The sequence below is a fragment of the Callithrix jacchus genome, chromosome 10 (genome assembly GCF_049354715.1).
Source record: "Callithrix jacchus isolate 240 chromosome 10, calJac240_pri, whole genome shotgun sequence".
In the NCBI taxonomy this organism is placed as follows: Eukaryota; Metazoa; Chordata; class Mammalia; order Primates; family Cebidae; genus Callithrix; species Callithrix jacchus.
Genome location: NC_133511.1, coordinates 39,340,207 through 39,364,702, shown reverse-complemented (window position 1 = coordinate 39,364,702; position 24,496 = coordinate 39,340,207). Strand labels below are relative to the sequence as shown.

The 24,496-nt window shown below is 34.7% G+C and overlaps 1 protein-coding gene across 2 annotated transcripts in view; it reads left to right on the top strand.

The window, feature by feature from the left end:
- CNTN5 (contactin 5) overlaps positions 1–17,533 on the top strand; it is a 1,452,729-nt gene extending 1,435,196 nt beyond the window's left edge. For both annotated transcript variants that reach the window (XM_002754648.7, XM_078339900.1), the window contains 2 exons: positions 8,544–8,712; positions 14,775–17,533. In XM_002754648.7, coding sequence (XP_002754694.4) covers positions 8,544–8,712; positions 14,775–14,878 — 273 coding nt within the window. In that variant the 3' untranslated portion in view covers positions 14,879–17,533. The remainder of the gene's footprint in view (positions 1–8,543; positions 8,713–14,774) is intronic.
- Positions 17,534–24,496: the final 6,963 nt, after the last annotated feature.

Genomic DNA, 24,496 nt, shown 5'->3' with positions numbered 1-24,496 from the left:
AAGAGAAACTCAGATAAAAGTGTATGGTCAACTCAAAAGCTCATATGGCATCGGTACCTTTCAAATACTTGATTGAGCTTGGCTGTATGTATCCCAGGCTAGGTGCCATTGCTCTTTGTTCACAGTTGACACCTCTATCCCAGTCATTATTCTTACTTTTTATATATGACTGTCTCCCAAAGAGACTGAAGTCCTTGAAGGCAAGGACTTTATCTTACTTATTTTTTGTTCCTAATGTTTCTAAATGGATGAATAATTAATGTTGGTCCCGACAGAAATGCCTTATGTAGTTATTTATATATGTGTATTATCAAATATGTATTTTTCCAGCATAACCTTGATATTTGTTGTTGTGTAGAGGAAAAAGTATCACCAGCCACTGGGTTAGACAGACTTTAGTTCAAATCCTAGTTGTGTAATTTGAGGAAGTTGTTTAAACACCATGGGTTTTATTTTCTTAACTTCACAAATGGCAAATATAGCAATGATAATACAATAACAATAATAATTCTATCTGTTAATAAAGTATTTTCTAAAGAATAATTTGTATAAAGTGCTTGGCATATAAAATGTGCTCATTAAAAAACAGATACCATTTCTTACTGTTATTGGAGAAGAATGCCTCATTAGGTAACAAATTTTTTAATTTTAACGAAGAGACTGATCTTTAAAAGTTGCCTGCCAGTTCCCACTTAATAAAGATAGCAAAGGTCATGTTGGAATCCCTTGTTGCTGGGGGAAGAATCACTAGCATAGCCCATTTTAGTTGTATAAATTAATGACAAGTAGGCATACATTGCCAGAGATTTATTTTTATTTTATTTTCTTGAAATGCACTTCCTCATAACCCTGAGAAGGAATAACTGATTCTTTTTTATTTTATTTTAATTTTTGAGACAGAGTTTCACTCTTGTCACCCAGGCTGGAATGCAATGGTGCCATCTTGGCTCACCACACCTCAACTTTCTGGGTTCAAATGATTCTCCTGCCTCAGCCTCCCAAATAGCTGGGATTACAGGCATGCACCACCACACCCAGGTCATTTTGTATTTTTAATAGAGATGGGGTTTCTCCATGTTGGGCAGGCTAGTCTCAAACTCCCAACCTCGGGTGATCCACCTGCCTTGGCCTCCCAAAGTGCTGGGATTACAGACATGAGCCATCACAGGCAGCCTGAAGAATTGATTCTTATAAAAGGAGTCTGCTGATAACAAATAGAGTGAGACCTCGAAATCTTCTCCTTTGCAACTAAACCTTATAAAACTTTTCTGATGAGTGGCTTAATCCCACTGAAATAACTGCTCATAGGAAGGGCTCCCTGAGAGACAGGGGACTTCAGACTGGACAGGGCTTAACCCCGATATTGGATTATCTTCTGAATCCAGGGTTTTCATAGGGCAGCAAAGAATGAAAGCTCCTTCTGACTCAGTCACAATGGGACAGGAATATATTTAGAAATAATACTGAGAATACAAACTAAAGAGCTATAGCACAGAGAACACAAGCTTGGAGCCCCTCTTCTGAGTGTGACTTTGAGGAGAAGTACTGCAGCCTGGGCAAGGATCCCAACATAGCAGTTAAAGTACTGTACCATCCGGAGGTGCACACAGATAAAGAATGACCAGGTCTGGGCATGACGCTCCGAAGGAAAAGCTTTTTGTACGAGGAATCCTTTTGATTCCTTCCCCAAAATTGCTGCCAACCAAGAGTAGCACCACTATAATAGCAGGCCACCTCTTCTTAAGCACAATAATGTACGTCACTTACAAAAACTAATAAAATAGGGACATAGCACACTAATCATTTCTCTTTCCACAAGGCAATTTGAGGCAGGCCTGACCTGTTAAGACTGCATTTGCCCCTAGGATTATTGTATCATTTGTGGCAGAAGACTTCTTGCTAATCAGGGAAAGGGAAAGTTTCTATAGTTAATTAACATATTTATAAAGGGAGGTCACTTAATGTTCACTCTTTGTCTTTGCAAACTACTTCACTTTTGCAAACAGAAAGGATCACTTGAAATATATATCATGTGTAGGTTTGAGACTAAGAACTTGGGATTAATAGCTGAGGTTTAAAATGCAGGGACTGTATATTCCGCCTTTTACATTAAGTCCAGTTTAAGACTGAAGAATTCAAAAAAGTATTTATCTGGGAGATATGCAGGTTGTGAAAGTTATTGAAACATGATAAATATGGAGGAAAAAGTGGATTTTTTCCCATATACTCAGTGCATAAATAATGTAGTAAATGATTCTTTTGTATAGTTAAGATGCCATATACAGGATAGATATTCTGAAAAAGTGCACTACAAACTGGATCTCAAAAAGACAGAGACTGGTGGTTATCAGAGGCCAGGAAGTGGAAAGGAGAGAGAGGAACAAAGAGAGGTTATTCAATGGGTACAAATATACTGTAAGATAGAAGAAATAAGATCTGGTTCATAATCCAGAAGGGTGACTATAGTTAATAATCTAGTGTATACTTCAAAATAGCTAGATGAGAATAATTTGAGTGTTCCTACCATAAAAAAGATAAATAAGGTATCCTGATTTGATCTTTACATGATACAAATGTATTAAATTATCATATATACCCTGAAAATGTGTACATCTATTACATATCAATAAAAAATTTTAAAAGTAAATAATATAATGCAAAAATACAGTGTTCTTTAATCTTTAGTAGTTGAACTCCTTACAGGCAGATAAATGTGCATTAATACCTCTAGGAATTTTAAAATTATTTTGCCATTTTCCATGGAATTTAGTCAGAACACTATAACAATGTATATAAGTATATTATAAAATTGTGAAGCTTATATTAATAAAGTAATTGTAATCTTGGAAAGTAAACTATAGAAATAGCATAAGATAAAACAGCAGAATTTGACATTTGAGCAACCCATTGTCTAAGAAAGCACTGTCTTTGTTCTTTTGTGCTGCTATAATAGAATATCTGGGACTGGGTTATTTATAAAAAATAGAAATTTATTTGTCAGTTATGAAGGCTGGGAAGTCCAAGATCAAGATCAAGGCTCCAGCAAACTCTGTGTCTACTAAGGGTCTAATTTTGGTTTCCACAATGATGCTTCAAAGCTGTATCCTCCAGAGGGCAGAAATGCTGTGTCCTCACTTGGCAGAAGGCAGAAAGGTAAAAGAGCCAACAGTCATGAGAAGCCTGCTTTGTAAGGGTATTAATCCTCTTCATAAGAAGAGAAGTCCTTGTGATGTAATCACCGTTTAAAGGCCCCACCTCTTAATGCCATCACATTGGCAACCCCTGAGTTTTGCCAGGGACATATTAAAACCATAGCAGCATAGATCTTACTTCCTTACTTGATTTCAGACATTGAGGTGTCAGCAACATATATAACTACCAGATATAACCAGAGAAAGATGATGATAACAGAAATTTTGTTGACAGATCTTAGGAGAAAAGAAAGGTCTCTGGACCACAAAATCTCATCAGGGCCTTCAAAAGTAACCAAGAATATCATGAAAGATGGATGGAATAGAAACATATATAATTGCATAATATGAAACACATTAAAATTCAATTTATTCAAGTAAACACTAAGGATTACCTAGTGGTGAAATTTCTCACTGATTCATTTTTGAGATTGTCCAAGAATTCCTGGACTTCCTGGAAATTTGTTTAAGAAATCCAGATTTAATGGCAATAATTTCAAGATATCACAGCTTCCATTAACAAGTAAGAAATAGAAGCATAGAGAACTAGAAAGAGGTTGGAAAGGATTGTCTGCTGTAAACACCCCTTACTGTACCAAATAATAATATACATTATTTCCACTCAAAATAACTTTTGCTTTAAGAAGCTGAATCCAACTTGGTAATTTATTTACCATATTTATGACTTTTCTTTGGGTCAATATATATGTGCCACTTTATTTATTTTGCTGTATTTACCTTCCCCAATTCAGAATCAACAGCCTATTTTATTAATACATTGGGAAAGTGAAACAAAACTTCAAATAAAAGTGTTCCTACTTTATTTTTTTCAAATAAATGTTTTTAAACAAAGGAAATTTTATTTCTACAACTCCTATAATTTGGGGTCTCTATCTAGAATCTTTACTAATTCTTGCACATGTTATAAGACTCACCATTACTGGTGTTACTAAAGAAATGCCAAAACAAAACATATGGGCTAAAGTATATTCAGCCATAATTTTTAATGATCTTGAAAATGGAAATTTTTTTTCTTTACACCATGAAAGTACTTTACATAGATTATAAAGTAAAACAACCATTTTACATCCACCTTATTTTCTGCACACAGACTAATGCTTGAGTGAAAGGAAACATAAAACTAAATGCTCAGGGGCTATTCTTTCACTTCAGCAAATGTCCCCTTCCCCACCAACAGAAACTTTTATCCCTTCAAAAAATATACAAGCAGTCAGAAGGAATTCAGGACAGGGGCCTCAGGCTACAGTCCAAGTGAAAACTATTAGTTTTCCAAGTTTACATCTAGAAAATAGCCTTTCCTAGATATACATTCCCTTTACCATATATCTCCCCGCACCCACCTCTACTTTCTACCTGTCTACAGAGCTGGGGCAAACAGAAGGAAATCAGGCCCAAAGTTTACTAGTTATTATACAATCCATCAATACTGTGTCAGTCCATTTTCACACTGCTAATGAAATCATACCCAAGACTGAGCAATTTATAAAAGAAAGACTTTTAATGGACTCACAATTCCACATGGCTGAGGAGGCCTCACAATCATGGCAGAAGGTAAAATGAATGTCTCACATGGCAGTAGACAGAAGAGAACTTGTGTGGGGAAACTTCCCTTTATAAAACCATCAGACTTCATGAGACTTCCTCACTATCATGAGGATAGCACAGGAAAGACCTGCCCCAGTGATTCTATTACCTCCCACCAGGTCCCTCTCACAACATGTGGGAATTGTGGGAGGCACAATTTAAGATAAGATTTGGGTGGGAATAGGCCAATCCATATCAAATACAGAGGTTTTCATTTGTTTAAGCCACTTAGGTATCATTGAGCTTCTAGATTCCTGAGATATATGCACACTTGGGTTGATAGTGTTATACATACCCACTAGAACTTTGAAGCCCATCCTCGTATTTCTCCAGCTTCTTGGGAACTGTATAGTCTATAGCCACTCTAGAATCTGATTTCCTGTATTTTGCAGCTTATCTTTCATCTTATATTCACTCCAAATATGAAACTCAGCCTTTTCTGTGTTTCTACAAATTACAAAGACTCATATATAATGACTTAAGTTGGATGACAGGTACATGAGGTTCATTACAGTATCCTCTATACATTCATTTATGCCTGAAAATTTCCAGAATTTTTAATAATTGAAACAGAAATGGTTCATATCATATCCAGTATATATATATGAAGTAGACTTTTTGGAAATGTCAGGAAGATAGAGTTAAAAAGGAACAACATACAAGCAAACATCTGAAAAGTGACCAAAAGGAAGACTTGTTACACATGTGTTCAGCCACCCTGCAGGCAGTGACTTCTCACTGATACTGTGTCTCCCAATTTTGATTACTCTACCTTCCACTGTCTTACGCGCTTCTTCTTACCCATCCCATTGTTGCCGGGGCTTTTGATTCCTCACCCTGTACTATAAAAAGCAGTTGTTCCCATCAACTCTTCCCAAGATGCTCAGCAGAGGAATAGGCCTTTAATATAAGCCATCCTTCTCAGGATTACTTTTGGTATAACCAGCACGGATTTATTCTGTTATGTTTTTAGCACATTCATCTCAATATTCTACTACCATCAAACATACAGAAGAGCCATTTCCAGATCATGCCTTTGAGAATAGTAATACTACATTAGCTTTTTATTTAGGATCATCTCTTTGGATAACCCACTGCTCTCAGTTTGTTTATACCAAAATTTGAGAATAGTCTTGACCATACATTAGACAATTTCCTTTATGTATAAACATACCTGTCATTGCAACTGTCAATCTATAAATGTCCATATTCTATTAAGAACTCTTTGCACTCCTTACTGTCAATAACTATTTTTTACATGTCTTGATAACTCCTTAACCTTCTCATATTTCTCATTCTCATTCATCTTTTCTAAATCAGGATTTTAAAATGAGCCAAGGTTCTCGAAAGCACTGAAGGTTAACTATTAATGTATCTTTTCACTTAATAGATCTACATATATGTATACCATTACATCTCCCTGAATATTTGGTAAAAGGCCACACTTAATCTCAAACTCCTTTTAATGCCACTAACTGATTTTTGCCCTGACTTCACCTTTTAAGCCTAAATCTCAACTGATCCACAAATTTTTCTTCGATTCCAGATTTTACAGCAACATTAGATATGCATTATCGGCTGTATTCTTCTGTGTCATAAGAATTGTAATTTATTGAACCATAATAACAGTGTCCTCTAAAATAGTCACTCCCCTGCCAATCCTCACCAATTTACATACTTTCTCATTCCCATAAATTTGCTTTCTAATTACCTCACTTGGATGATCAGAATTATAATTCATCACAATACTCCAGCTGAAATCAAAAGCGTAAATATAGAAACATTTGTCATATTTTAAGACAAAAGAAGCTGCTTTAGGCACCCTCCAAGAAGTGTTCTTGATTTCCCCAGGCTTGACTAAGTACACACTTTGTCCATTACTATAGCATCAAATATATTTCCCGTTGCAGTACATATCACACTTCATTGCATTGTTTGTCTGTCTTCAATATTAGACTATACATGCCAGGAAGACCAGAAACATGTGGTCTTGTTCTCTGATGAATCTCCAGTATGTAGCACTATGCCTGGCCTGCATGAGATGTCCAATAAATGTTTGGTAATGCTGTTATCACCTTGCATTTACCTTGAGGCTAGCATCCTTCATAATAAGGATTTCAGTAGATACCATTATTGCATGACATACTTAAATGGAGAAGTCACTTCCCTCCCAAGAACCTGAAGTATATTTAACATTAAATGAAAAAAAGGAAGTGAAATTGAGGGAGCATTTATTACTAGAATTCAGAGAGATCAAATACATACAGGCCTCAATATGTGAAAATATTGCTTCTCTAAAGTACTTTTGGTTTTTTTGTGTGTAAGTTAATTCAAGCTCAAAACACATTTTTCGTAAGAAAATGTATGTCAAGTTTTATCTAATTTCCCAAGTCAATTTATATTTTATGATACACTTGAAATACCAACCCTTTAACAGTGAATAAACAACGATGGCAACAGAAGGAGTAGCTTTCTCTTATTAAGCTTATCATGCACCAGGTCCTGTGCTTGCATTCTACATGCACTTTCTCATTTTATTCCCCTAAGACTCCAAATATCATTATTATCTCTACCATACAGTAGGATAAAATGAAGTTTACAAAAGTTAGTAACTTGCCCAAATTTTCCCAGCCAAGAACGTATGGATTTTGCTTTCTTTTGCTCTGTTTTATAGAAAATTGTTTTGTATCCAGATCTATAAGAAATAAAAGCCATTTTTATTTTATTATATACTTATACCAATAATGATGAAAAAGACAGAAAACAATCTGAATAAAAATACATATAAACACATCTTAACTGGTGCTATTTGATTATACCAGAAAAATTTTACTTGACTACTTTTGGAGGCAAATGAGTAATAGTACAATATAGTAAAATAGCTCTAAAGTGATTAACATATATAAATATTCTAATGAGATTTCTACTCTAGCCACATGGTCTTGTAAGAGTCACCTAACCTTTATGGCCTTCATTTTCTAATATGTAAACACAGGATTATCCTGTGTCGTGATTTTCACTTTCAAAATTCTGGTTTTCGTGCATGCATGTTTAATTATAATACCACAACAGATGTCTAAAAAGCTTTAGCTTTGCTACACAATGTATCCAATGCTGGTTTTATCACAAAGCAAACCATTACAAAAGTCAAAATTTTTAAAAATGAAATTTTCACTTTCAGCTGTTTCCTGCATTATTACAGATGTATTATTGACATGTTTAACAAATTCTCTCTTTATGCCTTTCAAACTATTTGAAGATGAGAGCTTTCCAAACTCCCTTAGGATATTGTTCATTTAAACAACCAAGCATAACAGAGTCTCCATGATCTGCCTCCTCACTACCTACTTCTGCAGCCTCATTCTTCACTATTTCCATATGTCCCCTCTCCATTCTTTGCCCTCATGCCATTGTTTCTTACTGCTTAGATGTATTGATTAATTTTCTCTTACCTCTTTCTGGAATTCCCTTCCTTTTCTCCAACTGGTCAACTCTATCATATGTATATATAGCTCAGACATCACTTCCTCCTGAAGGCCTTCACTAAAGTCCTAGACAAAATTAAATGCTCTCTTCTGTACCTCCATGGCCCCGTTGCATTCCTCTACTGCAGTATACTGTGCTTGCATTATATTTGCTTACGTATCTGCCTAAACTGTAAGCTTTTCTCAAAATGTGGCATACAGTAGTCAATATGCTTTTGTAATCTTTCATATTAAATGTTTAAACTTCTGTTATTACTCATAGGTTTTTTATAGGCAAGAGGGTCACAGCAACAGCCAAGTTATTGAAACACAGAAACTGCAAGCAATAGTACCACTCCCTGATGCAGGAGTCTATATAATTGAAGTTCGAGCATACAGTGAAGGAGGAGATGGAACAGCTAGTTCTCAAATTAGGGTACCATCATATTCAGGTAAGTTTTAACATGGTAGGCTTAATTGCTGACAACCAACAATTTCAAGATGGTATGAAAGTCATCAAAATTGATAATGTGATAGATTACGTGGTTCAGAGTGTTGAGGGGTTTCTCTTCTCTCATTTTTATATTATCTACTGATTAATATGAACCACAGTAGTCTGCTCACAATTGCAGAATTTCTACAAATCGGTAAAGGTGCTGACATTTTCATTAGAATGTACTGATTTGGGAAATGTCCTTGCCTGTCCTGGTGTCAAATAGTACCATGCTGGCTGTTGGGTTTTTGGAGTATAACTTTTAAACTGGTATTACACTAGTCACTGATATCACACAAGGTATCTACATTTCTGTTGCCTTGATGGCCTTTATTGTTAGAAAATAAGGAGTTTAAAGGGAAGCTTTAAAATTAAAATTTGGACATGTTTATTAATTTCTAAAGAAATTATAAATTTTATTGAACATTATTATTAGCAATATTAATTACTGCCAGTTTTCACTGACCCTTATATGTCAGCCATGATCAAAAGCGCTTTACATACATCATCTAATTTTAGTGACAATTGTATGAGATAAATGGCATTTTTACTGTTTTGCAAAAAACATTTAAGTAATTTCCCTAAGACCGCGCTATTACTAAGTGTCAGAACCAGGATCAAAACCTGGATATGACTGTATCCCAAACCACGTATCTTCACCACCACCATCATTATTACATAAGCTAGGGAAAAGTGACTAAAGGAAGTGAGATTTTAGAAATTTAGAAGACAGTAACCATTTTGTAGAGGTAGTCTAAAAAGAAAGCAAAATAATCAGATATGTAAATTTCTAATTTTAAATTTTATGAGATTATAAAACATTTTTTGTGTACAATTTATGGGTAATTAGGAACATTATTTGTGGAACAATCATTTCCAAGCAGAATTATCAACCTACAGGGAAATGTCCCATCAAGTTCTGTATGTGGCCCTATGTTATTTAACATATTTATCAACTTGAAATCAGATCAGAGGCATTACTTGTGATTCTTTTTTTTCTTATGCCACAAAGTGAAATGGGAAATAAATACAGTGTAGAAAAGAATCAGACAGACTGGAACTTTGAAGAAAAGCTACTGACATAATACCTGATAATTTTTTTAACTTTTTAATTCAGGGGTATATGTGCAGGTTTGTTACATCAGTAAACTTGTGTCATGGGGTTTTGTTGTTCAGATTATTTTAACACCCCAGTATTAAGCCTAGTACTCATTAGTTTTTTTCCTGATCCTCTCCCTCCTTCCAACCTCCACTCACTGACAGGCCCCAGCATGTGCTGGTCCCCTCTATATAACCATGTGTTCTCATCATGTAGCTCCCACTTATAGTACTTGATAAGTTTTCCCAAAAAAACTACAAGATGAAATAAGGAACATTATTGATAATGGATAAATTAGATATTATTACATCAACATTAATTTCATGTTTTTAAACACTGCACTGTGATTGTATTTTTTAAAAGCCTTATTTTTAGGAATTATAAAATATTTAGAGGAAAATGTGCATCATGTCTATAATTTCAATTCAAATATTTAAGGAAAAATGTATATATATATTAAATGAATAAAGTGAGAACTATAAACTGTCGACATTTAAGGAATCTGGGTGAATTAGTCTCACAACTTTTCTGTACATCTAAAGTATTTTTAAATGAATAATTAGAAATACAAAGAGTTATAAATCCTTCTGTTACAAAGATATATGCAGACGTATGTTCATTGCGGCACTCTTTACAATAGAAAAGACCTGAAAGCAGCCCAAATGCCCATCGACGATAGATTGGACAAGGAAAATGTGGCACATATACACCATGGAATACTATGCAGCCATAAAAAATGATGAGTTCGTGTACTGTGTAGGGACATGGATGAAACTGGAAACCATCATTGTCAATAAACTGACACAAGAACAGAAAATCAAACACCACATGTTCTCACTCATAGGCAGGCATTGAACAATGAGAACACATGGATACAGGGAGGGGAGCATCACACACTGGGGTCTGTTGGCAGAGGTAGGGGATGTACAGTGGGGAGTGGGGAGGTTGGGGAGGGGTAACGGGGGAGAAGTGCCAGATATAGGTGATGGGGGATGGAGGCAGCAAACCACATTGCCATGTATGTACCTATGCAACAATCCTGCATAATCTGCACATGTACCCCAGAACCTAAAGTACAATTTAAAACAAAAATAGGATCACTTAAAAAAAATACAAAACATAAGATGGGAGAAATGTGACTTTTTCAGAAATCCTGGTGAAAAGATCTAAAAATTTAAATTTTGTTGTGGTCACACAAAAATTTAATACACTTTATGTTTCTTTTATAAACGTGTAGTTGTAACAGCAATAACAGTCACAATGTCTCTGCATTAATTATTTCACAACTGAATTGTTCAGATGAGTGTGCTGAATTTCTAAGAGCATCTTAAAAGACTATTTTCTGAAAAGGAAAAAATATAACAACCTTCCTCATGCTTCAGCACATCACATTCCCAGACAGCAATACAATGAGCATTTACTGAGAGCTCATCATGTTCCTGGCATTAAACTAGGTGTTTTCTATATATTATTTTATCTTTCTAGCAATCTTTTGAGTTAGGTATTTATTGTTCTCTGACTCTCTAAGGTTACTTTCAATTCTAATACAATCAGATTCTGTAGTATTATCTGAATGAGATCAGCTTCAACCTTAGAAGTACTTATGATATCCTCAATTCTCCCATTTATTTTTAATTCAACTGTAACATCTATTCCAATATAAAAAAAAAGTCAACTTTTATATTTTAGTTAATAATAATTTGGCCAGGACTACCCACTTCCTGAGTTTCAATATGGGAAATTCTTATACTTGTCTACCTTAGACTCTGAACCTGAGTCATGATTAGTTTCATTTTTGTTATATTCCAAAAACCAAATGACTAAGAAATCGAATGACCTGCCCGAGTGAAACAGCTAGTTAGCTTTTTAGCTGGGGCAAGAATTTAGTCTAATATTGTTGTTTCTTTTGTTTTGTGGGGTTTTATTTTTTTTTGTTTTGCTATGTCAACGCTTTGTAGATTCTACTTGAAAATTGAGATACAGACCCTACTTAGCGTTCTGAAAGTGAAATGTTTTTATAAAAGTGTCATGTAAGTTGATTTAACAAACACGCAGCCACTCTCAATAGCTAGAAAGGATGTTTTCACATTTTTTTATTTATTAAGCATGCACATACCACTCCAGTGAGTCTTGGTCAACTCGCCTTTCTTCTAGCTCACGAGTGGCTATGTGCTTCACAATAACCCCATTTCAACAAGTTGAAATACATGCAACATTCTCCAATATGCTGGTTAATAAGTTCTAGTAGTGTATTAGCAGTAAAAATTTTCAAAGGAAAGATTTACTGCTTTTTGCATTTGTGTGTGTGTGTGTGTGTGTGTGCATTTTTGTGTTCACCAAATTATTCTCTAGCTCTTAAGCATCTGGAAAATAAATTCCAACTCTATCTTTCCAACCAAAATTAGCCCCAAAATCCCATTACACCCAGTCTAGCCAGAGAGGATACCTTAACAGAAGATTCCAGCAATTGGGTAGTATATTATTAGTAGTGATGGTTTTAACTAAGGCCAGTCATCATTTTAAGAGAGATAATACACATGAGTATCTGAATCCACTAATTCCTACCTCTATTACATTAAGCAAGTTTACAGCCTTTCTAAGCCCCAGTTCCCTCATCTGTAAGAGGGGAATAAGTAACTGTATTTACCACATAAAATGTTATGAGAATCAAATAAAGTAACATATATAAAAGGCTTTGTATAGTATGTGACATATAATGAGCATTTACTAAATAATCAGTTATGATCATGGTGCTTCAGAAGACTTCTGACTTGAAGAACCAAGAACCACTTCTAAGTCAGTATCTGAAAGTCACTTAGTTTATGGTTATTTGGGGCTACTAAAACTATATCAGACTGATCAAACTTGGATCAGTCAGTGCAATCCAATAGCCTTTCTAATATATCAGCTGCATACAACGTTTTGGTCTCATAAAAGAACCTCTCCTGGTATAAGAAAGAGTGATGAAAGATCACCATTCTTTGCAAAGCTTGGCAGGAGAACCTAGAATTTAAGCCCACTCAACTGAAATAATCAATCAAGGATGCATAAATAAATTCAGTAAATAAAATAATGTTATTAGATTTTAAAATTTACTGAAGTTATCATAATCATGTACTTCTTAATGATGGGGATAAGTTCTGATAAATGCATCCTTAGGCAATTTCATTTTATGAACATCATGAAGTATACTTACACAAACTTAGATGGTATTGCTTTACTATATGCCTGGGGCATATGGTATAGCCTATTGCTCCTAGGCCACAGACATATACAGCATGATACTGTACTGAATACTCTAGGTAACTGTGATACAATGCTATTTGTGTATCTAAATATAGAAAAATTAAAGATACAGTCCTTTAAAAAGATAAAAGATAATATACCTCTATAGGGCACTTAATAGGAACAGAGTTAGCAGGGCTGAAAGTTTGAGTGAGTCACTGAGTGACTGTGAGTGAATGTAAAGGCCTATGACTTTATTGTACACTATCATAGACTTTGTAAACACTGTATGCTTAGGCTGTACTACATTTATAAAAACAAATTTTTTTCTTGATTAACCTTAGCTTACTATAACTGTTTCACTTTATAAGCTTTTTAAATTTTTAAACTTTTTATCTTTTGTAATAACACTTAAAACCCATACATAATACAGCTGTACAGAAATATTTTCTTTATATCTGTATTCTATCAACTTTTTATTTATTTATTTTTATTTTTTTGCTTTCTAAACTATTAGAAATGAAGACACAAACACATACATTAGTGTAGAATTAGCCCTAGGTCAGGATCATCACTATCAGTCTTCCATGTCCACATCCGGTCCCACTAGAGGGTCTACAGGGGCAAGAATATGCACGGAGCTGTCTTCTCCTGTGATAACAATGCCTCCTGGCCAGACAAAGTGCCTCATGCCTGTAATCTCAGCAATTTGGGAGACTAAGGTGGGTGGATCACCAAGTCAAGAGTTTGAGACCATCCTGGGCAACAAGGTGAAACCCAGGCTCTACTAAGAATACAAAAATTAGCCAGGCATGGTGGCAGGTGCCTATAATCCCAGCTCCTGGGGAGGCTGAGACAGGAGAATCACTTGAATCCAGAAGACAGAGACTGCAATTAGCCGAGATTGTGCCACTGCACTCCAGCCTGGGTGACAGAGTGAGACTCCATCTCAGAGAAAAAAAAATGCCTCCTTCCGGAATGCCTTACGAAGGACGTGCCTGAAGTTGTTTTATAGTTAACTTTCATTCTGTTAAGTAGAAGGAGTACACTAAAATAATTATTAAAAGAATAGTAAATATACAAGCCAAATAACAGTCATTTGTTACCATTATTATTTATGGACTGTACATTACGCATTTATATAATTAGCAGAACAGGTCTTTTTACACCAACATCACCACAAATGTGAGTAATGTATTGCATTATGACACTATGATGCCTACATTACTAAGCAACAAGAATTTTTCAGTTTCATTATAATCTCAGGGGCAACCATCAAATATGTAGTCCAAGGTTGACTAAAATGTCATTATGCAGCTCATGACTGGAAATTATGAATTCATATTGCCACAAATTTTGTTATTTTTGCTCCATTTTCTGAACTATGTACTATCAAAATTATTTTATTTTTTATATCTGAATTTGGAATATTTTCATCATTGGTGAAAATTAAATCTCATTATTGGATGTGATCGTTAGAAATGACATCACCTTTTCAATACAGTATCTCATATATACTTGTCCCTTCCATGTAACTTTGGGAACCTCAGATATCTGATTTTGTAAATATAAAATTTTGTTTCTCATCAGAAAAGGACCAGTCTTGCACTCATTAGCCTTATATTCTAAAAACAATTCTGGCCTACCTCAAGCAAAACCAAAATAAGTTGTTCCATTTGATGTTTCTTTTTTCACAGGTGGAAAAATCACAAGTGCTCAGTCAACCCTCCACACTCTCTCCACACCTTCAACATCAGTCACGTTGCTCTTGGCATTGATGATTCCTTCAGCCTCCTGGTGAAAACTGCTGACTTAATTTACTTTTATTTGCTTTCGCTTGATAACAGCAGTGAATAGAGCATAGTGTAAGTGGAGAACCAGGATCCTGCGATGAGTTTGAGCTTCAAAAGCTTGGGATTACACATGGTGAACTTGCAGGAGGTCGGGGGAACTATTACTTATCCATCAGGTTTCTTTTTGGTTTTTGTAAATGGAGAGGACAGTTCTTTGTCCAATAAAAATATGCAGATTGTATGTAATGAATTTTTGTAAGCAAAGGTAATTTCTGTCAAATGTATTATTTACTTTTTTAATCTGTTGGGATTTATTTATTTTATATCTGATGACTCCGAGTGTGTGCCATCCATTTGTTAAGTAACTGGTTTTTAGCAGATCTGTTTCAAAAACAAATACAAAAGTGAGAATGAAAAGTTTGCTTAGGACTGAGTCCAGTGTTTTTCATTTTCCCTTTGGCTGAATATTTTAATTGCCAAACCAGCAGGAAATATGAAAAATACTTCAGTGATGTGGTCCATTATAGGATAAGTACACAAAAATTTTCTTGAAAAATATTGTATGATTGCATAGTGAAATAGCAAGATTTGTCAATATGCTATTCTATATGCAGCCCTAGAGCAAGTCATTAGGGTAGGGAATAAGCCATTTACATTAGTACAAGATAAATAGAAAGTGAATCCAAATGAATTTAAGTGCTATTGTTTTTCATAAAGTACTATGTTATCTAGCAGCAAATATAATAAATGTTTATTTTTAGTAACAAAATAGGGTTTAACATCACCAAAAAATATCATCACTAAAAACTGCAGACGTGCTGCCACAGGTGCTAACTTAAAAATGAGATGAATATGGGACAGAGTGTTTCCATTTCTTTACCCACTGCCAAAACAGATGTTGAATCAGGTCCAAGATTTTCTTCTAATTGCAAAATTTTGCAAAAATTTTAAAGGCAATGAAAATTTGTTGTGCAAATAATTATACATAGTCTGTAGATGTAAATGGTTCAAGCATAACAAGTAAATTTTTATTTTTAAAAACAGTTCCATGCATCACATACCACTGATAAAATCAACTAGTAAAATAAAGAGAATCTCTCTTGGATAAATTGAATTTTTTAATTAAGCTGTGGAAACATGGCATCAGTACAGGGATTCAGCTCGTCTAGCCAGCTATGCACTGGTAGTCCTTATTTGCTATTTTGAAGAGTCAACTTGAGCCTGAGAGATCCTAGAGAGCTGTTGGAAAATGAGATGAAAGTTTTCTACTTGGTGGTATCTTAAAGTTCTAACAAATACAAGAATGTGCCAGAGCTGGCATTATGCCCATGAAGATGCATGAAAGGTTAGTTATTGCAAAGTCATATGCCAGAGAAGAGCCTGGGAAAACTATGATTTTACAGGCGATGTTAATGTGAGAACAAAAAATAGTTTTTTTTAATTTGATATAATTTAAACCCGTTAACTGCATTTGCTTCATTAATAACAAGCAAAATGAAGCAATATGAAGCTCAAATTGCTGGCTCTCAAGGTTAATCCTTATAGAATCAGAGGAGTGATTGAAGTTTCTGTTCTGAACATCCTAAAAGAATAGTTCCAGAGCCACAGTAATACTTTGTATGTCAGTTACATATTCTCTTTAGGGGAAATTATGTAAGACACCCTACACAAACAAGAAATTAGTTAAAAGACTCAGTCAATAGCAATTATAGTAAATTCTACAGATGGTAAATATTTAAGCCTGTGAGTACGTAGTTATGACCAAGTGGCCTTTCTTGAACTCCTCCTTTAAAGTTGGAGAGGCTGGACTTTGCAAAAACATGGATGCTAATTGTTTAGCTGGCAAAATATGAGCTCCCGCAAGTATAGTGTAACTTTCGAGAATGAAGTGTGCATCTGAAAAAAATGCATTAAAAAAATTTTAATGCAAAATTATTTTACATATTTCCTGAATCAAGCTGCTTTCTTCATTTTCCATGGTGTTGTACACCAGATTTAGTGAAGGACTTTAAGAATCAAGTTCTTATTTACACTCTCAGAAAGCAAAGCCCAGTTAAATATTTGAAAAGTAAAATAGCAAATTCAAATTAACCAATATTTTTAATTAGCTGATGGATGGTACACATCTGACAGAGTATTTACACATAGAATGTCTGATGTTGTATTCTTACAGGAATCAGAAATCTGGAATGTTTTTACTTAACATACACAGAATATGTATTTTGCATCATAAACCTATTTAAGAAACAGGTTTTCAATGTTTATGTACTTACGTGCTACATATCTGTTACCTTGCAGAAAGCAGAAGAGCATTCTTATCAAGGTACATTATTTTTCAGCTACAGTACTGTTTTTTCTTCTATGGGATAGTAACCACAGTCTTAAATCACAAAAGAGACTGTATTTTTGTATACTGTCAATTGAATATGAAGAAAACAACACTCCTTAAAATTAGAAATTTCATGAAAGCAAAAGTTTTGCCTACCCAAATGAAGGTACTGTGGACCCATGTCAAACTGTTAAATAAATTGTGTACGATCTGTATATATACTATATATATATAAGGTATATACCATGTGGAAGGCACAGTCAAATAATAGTTCTGTGTACTGTTCTTGTAACATTAGATCTTTTTAATAAATAATTCTCTTTTTATTGACTTTTATCTTCTCTCCTGTCAACTACATGAATGACATTATTTATTTTATGCAGACCACAGAATGCCAATAGTTATGGTAGTGTTTTAACACTGACATATCATTATGTTAGGACTCTGCAAATTGTTGTGATTTTAGGCTTGAAAATTTCCCTAGATGTCCCTGGTAGTCCCAACTTGAAAATTTGAAGCTATATCAAAAAATAAAACAAGAAATGAAGCAAGTACAGATGGGATAAGTTAAGGGTTAAACTCATGACTTTCTTTTCAGGAAAAGAGACTACATTAAATCAGTTTCATAAATAATTTGTTACACGCATACTTCTGCTTTCATTATAAACAGTTAATCCCAATCTATTCTAGGTATCATTCTCATAGACGTTGAGTCTTTTTTGTCCCATAGCCCCAGTATACATCTCAACTATACCAATAATCACATTATATTACAATGATTTGTCTTAAACGTTTCTCTCCAACTACCTAGTCACTGGGATAGTCCAGGGGAAAATATCTTCTTGTGATTTCTCTCATTAGTGCCTAGCACAGCACCTGACACATATCAAATGAGCAATAAACTGTTGGCCTTAAATTTTCCTTTGGAAGGAGCTCCCCAAACCCAGGTAATCATCTAACACAGCTGGGAGCCCAAATATCCAAGTTCTTATTCAGGAGATCTGAGACTAGGAAACCTTTGTTTTAAAATCTTCTCAAATACACAAAATGATACAACTCTACTAAAGGGAATTTGCATTGATTTGTCCTTTGACCTAGCAAATCTACATCTAGGGATCTATCTATCCCTAAAATAGATACAAAAATATGAAATGTTAAGTGGATAAACAAGATACAGAAGAGTGAATTTAAAACCCCTTTTGTGTCAAATGCAAAAACATTTACTAATATTCTGAAGAAGAAATAATGTAAGCATAAACTAACCACTCATAAAAAAGTGTTACCTGTTGAGGAGCAAGAGAATGGGATGCGGGAACAAATATGCAAGCAAATTCTTTTTCAATGTACAGTGATTATTTCATAGTTTGACTTTGGAACGACACAAATGTTTTAGATTCAATTAAACTTTAAACCAAAAGTGGGGAAAGATAAAAGCAATCTCCTAACACTGACAAGAAATTGAAGTAAATGGACCTAAATGTATATCAACCAAATGAAAGTAAATGAACCTAAATATAGAGCAACCAAATTGTTGGTAAATTATAATTTTTCTTTTTTAAACTTTTATTTTACATTCATGGGGTACATGTTTGAACTAGAATACCCAGGTATACTGTACAGGCACATGTATGTACCTATATATTCAGAATCTATGTACAGGTTCATGTACAGTATACCTGGGTATACTGCATGATGCTAAAGTTTAAGGTGTTAATGATCTTTTCTACTCTACTGCTCTAGATACTGAGCAGATCCTCAGCAGATACTGAGCAGATACTTCCAGGTACTGAGAATAGTACACAATAATTAGCTTTTCAACCTTTATACCCTCCCTCCCTCTCAGCTCTAGCAATACCAAATTTCTATTATTGCCATGATTGTGTCAATGAATACTCAATGTTTAGCTCCCACTTATAAGTAAGAACATGTGGTATTGGTTTTCTGATCCTTGGCTAATTTGCTTACAAGCATGGCCTCTAGCAGCATCCATGTTGCTGTAAAGGACAAGATTTCATTCATTTTATGGCTGTATAGTACTCCATGGTTTATATGTCCCACATTTTCTTTATCCATACATTGTTGATGTATGTGCTATCATTCCACTTCTGTGCTATCATGAACAGTGCTATGGTGCACATGAGTGCCTGTGTCTTTTTGGCAGAATGATTTGTTTTCTTCTGGATATATACACAGTAATGGGATTGCTGGGTCAAATGGTAGTTCTGAGTTCTCTGAGAAGTCTCGAAACTGATTTCCACAGTGGCCAAAATAATTTACATTCCCCTCAACAGTGCATAAGTATTCCCTTTTCTCCACAGCCTTACCAGCATCTGTTGTTTTTTGGCTTTTTAGTAACAGCCATTCTAACTGGTGTGAGATGGTATCTCACTATAGTTTTGATTTGCATAGCTCTGATGATTAATGGTAAGGAGCATTTTTTCATGTTTGGCGACCACTTGTATATTTTCTTTTGAGAAGTGTCTATTCATATCTTTGGCTTATTTTTTGATGGGGTTATTTTTTGCTTGCTCAATTATTTAAGTTCCATATAGATTCTGGATATTAAACCTCCATTGGATACATAGCTTGCAAATATTTTCTTCTGTTCAGTAGGTTGTTTACTCTGTTGATAGTTTCTTTTACTGTCCAGAAGTTCTTTTGTTTAATTAGATCCCACTTGCCAATTTTTGGTTTTGTTGCAATTGCTTTTGAAAATTCAGTCATCAATTCTTTCCCATGCCCGATGTCCAGAATGGTGTTACCTAGATTTTCTTCTAGGATTCATTTGGTTTGAGGTCTTACATTTAAATCTTTAATCCACCTTGGGTTACTTTGTTATGGTAAAAAGTAGGGATCCAGTTTCATTCCCCTGCATATGGCTAGCTAGGTATCCCAGCAACATTTATAGGCTAGGGAATCCATTCTCTATTGCTTATTTTTATCAACTTTGTTGAAGGTCAGATGGCTATAGGTGTTTGGCTTTACATCTGGGCTCTATGTTCTATTCCATTGATCTATGTGTCTGTTTCTGTACCCATACCTTGCCATTTTGTTTACCATAGCCTTACAGTATTGTTTAAGGTCAGGTAATCTGATGTCTTTGTCTTTGTTCTTTTCTCTTAGGATTGCTTTGGCTATCTTGGCTCTTTTTTGGTTTCATATGAATTTTAGAATCGTTTTTTTTCTAGTTCAGTGAAAAATGACATTGGTTAATAGGAATAGCACTGAATCTGCACATTGCTTTGGGCAGTATGGCCATTTTAATAATATTGTTTCTTCCAATCCATGAGCATATACTGTTTGTCCATTTGTTTGTGTCATCTATGATTTCTTTTAGCACTATTTTGTAGTTTTTCTTGTAGAGATATTTCATCAGCTTGGTTAGATGTATTTTTAAGTAGTGTGTGTGTGTGTGTGTGTGTGTGTATTGTAAATAGGAATACATTATTGATTTGCCTCTCCCCTTGAATGTTACTGTTGTATAGAAGTGGTACTAGCTTTTGTGAAGTGATTTTGTATCCTGACTTTAGGCTTTTCTAGGTATAGAATCATACCATCCGCAAGAGAGATAGTTCAGCTTCTTCTTTTCCTGTTAGGATGCTTTTCCTTTCTTTCTCTTGCCTGATTTTTCTGGCTAGGACTTCCAGTACTGTTAGGTTGAGGCAAAAGTAATTGCTGTTTTTGCCATCACTTTTAATATTAACTGCAATTACTTTTGCACCAACCTAATATGTTGAATACAAGTAGTGAGGGTGGGCATCCTTGTCTGTTCCAATTCTCAAGAGGAATGTTTTCAGTTTTTGCCCATTTAGTATGATGTTAGCTGTGAGTTTGTCATAGATGACTCTTATGATTTTGAGTTATGTTTCTTCAATACCTAGTTGGTTGGAGGTTTTTATCATGAAGGGATATTGGATTCTATCAAAACATTTTTCCACATGTATTCAAATAATCATATGGTTTTTTTTCAGTTTGGTTTATGTGGTGAATTGCATTTATTGATTTACATATGTTGAATCAATCTTGAATCCCAGGAATGAAGCCAACTTGATGTGGTGAATTAACTATTTGATGTGCTGCTGTATTTGATACACTAGTACTTTGCTGAGGATATTTTTGCATTTGTGTATCAGGGATACTGGTCTGTTGCTTTCTTTTTTCCTTGTGTCTTTGTCAGGTTTTGGTATCAGACCTAAATGATTACCTAAATGCCTGGCATCACTGGCTTCATAGAATGAGTTAGGAAAAAGCTGCCTTATAGTCTTTTTGGGGGGGGATAGTTTCATTAGAATTGGTAACAGTTCTTCTTTGCATGTCAGGCAGAATTCAGCAGTTAATTCATCTGGTCCAGGGCTTTTGTTGTTGTTAAGGTTTTGTTTCTTTTTCGTTAATGATTCAATTTGGGAACTCGATTATTAGTTTGTTCAGGATTTCAATCATTTCTCAATTCAATCTTAGAAGATTGTGTGTTTCCAGGAATCTGTCCATTTCTTCTAGATGTTTTAGTTTGTGTATATAAAACTGTTCATAATAGTCTCTGAGGATCTTTTGTATTGTGGTAGAATTGATTGTAATGTCACCTTTGTCATTGATGATTGTGCTTATTGGGATCTTCTCTCTTTTTTCCATTACTCTAGCTGCTTTCTATCCATCTTTTTTATTATTTCAAAAAACTAACTTTTGGTCTTGTGGATACATTGTGTAGATATTTGGGTCTTACATTTGTTCAGTTCTGCTCTGATTTTAGTTATTTCTTTACTTTTGCTAGCTTTGGGATTAGTTCTTGTTTTGTTTTTTTCTTCTCTAGGGGTGATGTTAGGTATTAATTCAAGATCTTCCTCACTTTTTGAGGTAGGCATTTAAAGCTATATAGCTTCCTCTTATCACTGCTTTTGCTGTATTCCAGAGATATTTGTAAGCTTTGCCTCTGTTTTCATTTCTAAGATTTTTTTTTTTAATTTATACCTTAATGTTGTTGTTTACCCAAAAGGTACGCAGGTGAAAGTTTTTCTTTTTCATGTCATCGTGTGGTTTTCAGAGATCTTCTTGGTATTGATTTATATTTTTATTCCCTGTGGTCCAAAAGTACAATTGATATTTCAGTTTTTAAAAACTGTATTGATACTTGCTTTATGGCTGAACAAGTAGTTGATCTTGAATTATGTTCCATGTGCAGATGAGAAGAATGTATATTCTGTGGTTGATGGGTGGAGTATTCTGCATATGTCTCTTCAGTCCAATTGGTCAAACGTCAAGTTTAAGTCCAGAATTTGTTAGTTTTCTGCCTCAATGATCTGCTTAAAGTGACAATGGGATGTTGACGTCCCCCACTATTAGGGTGTGGCTAAGTCTTTTGCAGGTTTAAAGATATATATATATATATATCTTTGTTTTTTCACTCATGTTGGTTTAAATTTTCTTTTAGATAAAGGATAGTGACTCCAGATCTTTTTTATATTTCATTTCCATGTTATATCTTTCTCCAATTGTTTATTTTTGAGTTTATAACATTATACTAAGTTAGATAGGTCTCTTGAAAACAGCAGATAGATAGGTCTTTTTTTTTAATCCATCTTGCCACTCTGTGCCTTTTTAAGTAGGGTACTTAGATAATATTGATATGTGAGGTTTTGATGCTGTTGTGAAGTTGCTAACTGGATCCTTTGTAGTTTCTATTGTGTGGTTGCTTTATAGGGTGTTTGAGTTATGTATGTAGGTGTGTTTTTGTGGTAGCAGGTATCATTCTTTCATTTCTTATGAGTAGTGCTTATGTTGAAAATTCTTAAGGATTTCTTGTAAGGCTGGTCTAGTCATAACAAATTCTCTTAGTGCTTGACTGACAAACAAATTTATTTCTCTTTTACTTATGAAGTTTTGTTTGGTTGCATATTAAATTTTTAATTGGAACTTCTTTAAGAATGCTAAAAATAGGTTCCTAATTTCTACTGGCTTGTACGTTTCTGCTGAAAAGTCCACTGTTAGCCTGATAGGGTTCCCTCTGTAAACAATCTGACCTTTTTCTCCAGCTTCCTTTAAGAGCCAGACTTTCTCTTCAGGTGCCCTTTCCTTTATCATTGAACTTGGACAGTCTGGTGAATATATCCCTTGGTGATGCTCCTGCTTTATAGTTCCTTGTAGGTGTTCTCTTGATATTTTGTACCTTGATATCTGCCTCTTTAGCAAGATTAAGAGAGTTTTCTTGAGTTATCCCCTCAAATGTTTTACAAATTGTTTGCTTTTTCTCCTTCTCGCTCAGTAATGCCAATAATTAATAGGTTTGATGACTTTACATAATTCCTTATTTCTTGAAGACTTTGGTTTTTATGTTTTTTTTTTTTTAATTTTTGTGTGACTGGGTTAGTTCAAAAGTTCAGTCTTCAAAAAAATTTCATTTTCTTCTTTGACCAGTCTATTGATAAGGTTTTCAAATTCCTTAAGTGAGCTTTTCAATTCGAGAAACTCTGACTTAATTTTAAGATGTTCATCTTTTGTTTTCTGGATTGCTTTAGAAGATTATTTGTGTTGATTTTTCAACCTTGTTTTAGATCTCATTGAGCTTCCTTGCAATCTATGCTTTAAATTGTTTATCTGTTATTTTTGAGTGTCCATATTCATTAGGAACCATTACTGGAGAGCTAGTGCAATCCTTTAGTGATGTCAGATCATTAAGATTTTTCATAGTGCCAAAATTTTTGCACTGGTTCCTTCTCATCTCAAGACACTGTTACTTCTAATTTTTAAAATTATTTCGCTATGGCTAGCAATTTTTTGTATTTCTTTTCCTATATATTTTTTTACTTTCCCTTTTTCCTTCTCCCTAATGGGTATAACTGTAGAGAATGTTGGATAGGTCTTCTGGCTTTGCTTCTGTAGCCCCATGCACTTTTTTTAGCAGGTTTTATATGGAGCAGGTTTTATATTATTTTAGATGGTGGTTATAGGTAAAACCCAGCTGTGGTCAATGTGGCTTGTATACACGTGATCTTCATTTACCGGCAAAAGCTCTATTGCCTCTGGTAATAAGCTGATTCATGAAATGCAATGGGCTGAGCTCCCTGATCAGTCCTGGGAGTATGGGGTCCACACTGCGCATGGCCAGACTGGGCAGTTATGCACACGTGTCTCCCAGTGGCAGGTGCAACACTTACACTGAGGGAATATCCAGTGGGTGATCACCAAGTACCCAGGATGTGCCTAGGCATGGAGCTGTTCTCTGCACAGTGAAGGTAGCCGTGGCCTAAACTCCTAATCCAGGAGAATGGATGCTCTGGATGTCTGGACTTCTTCCTGGGTTTGA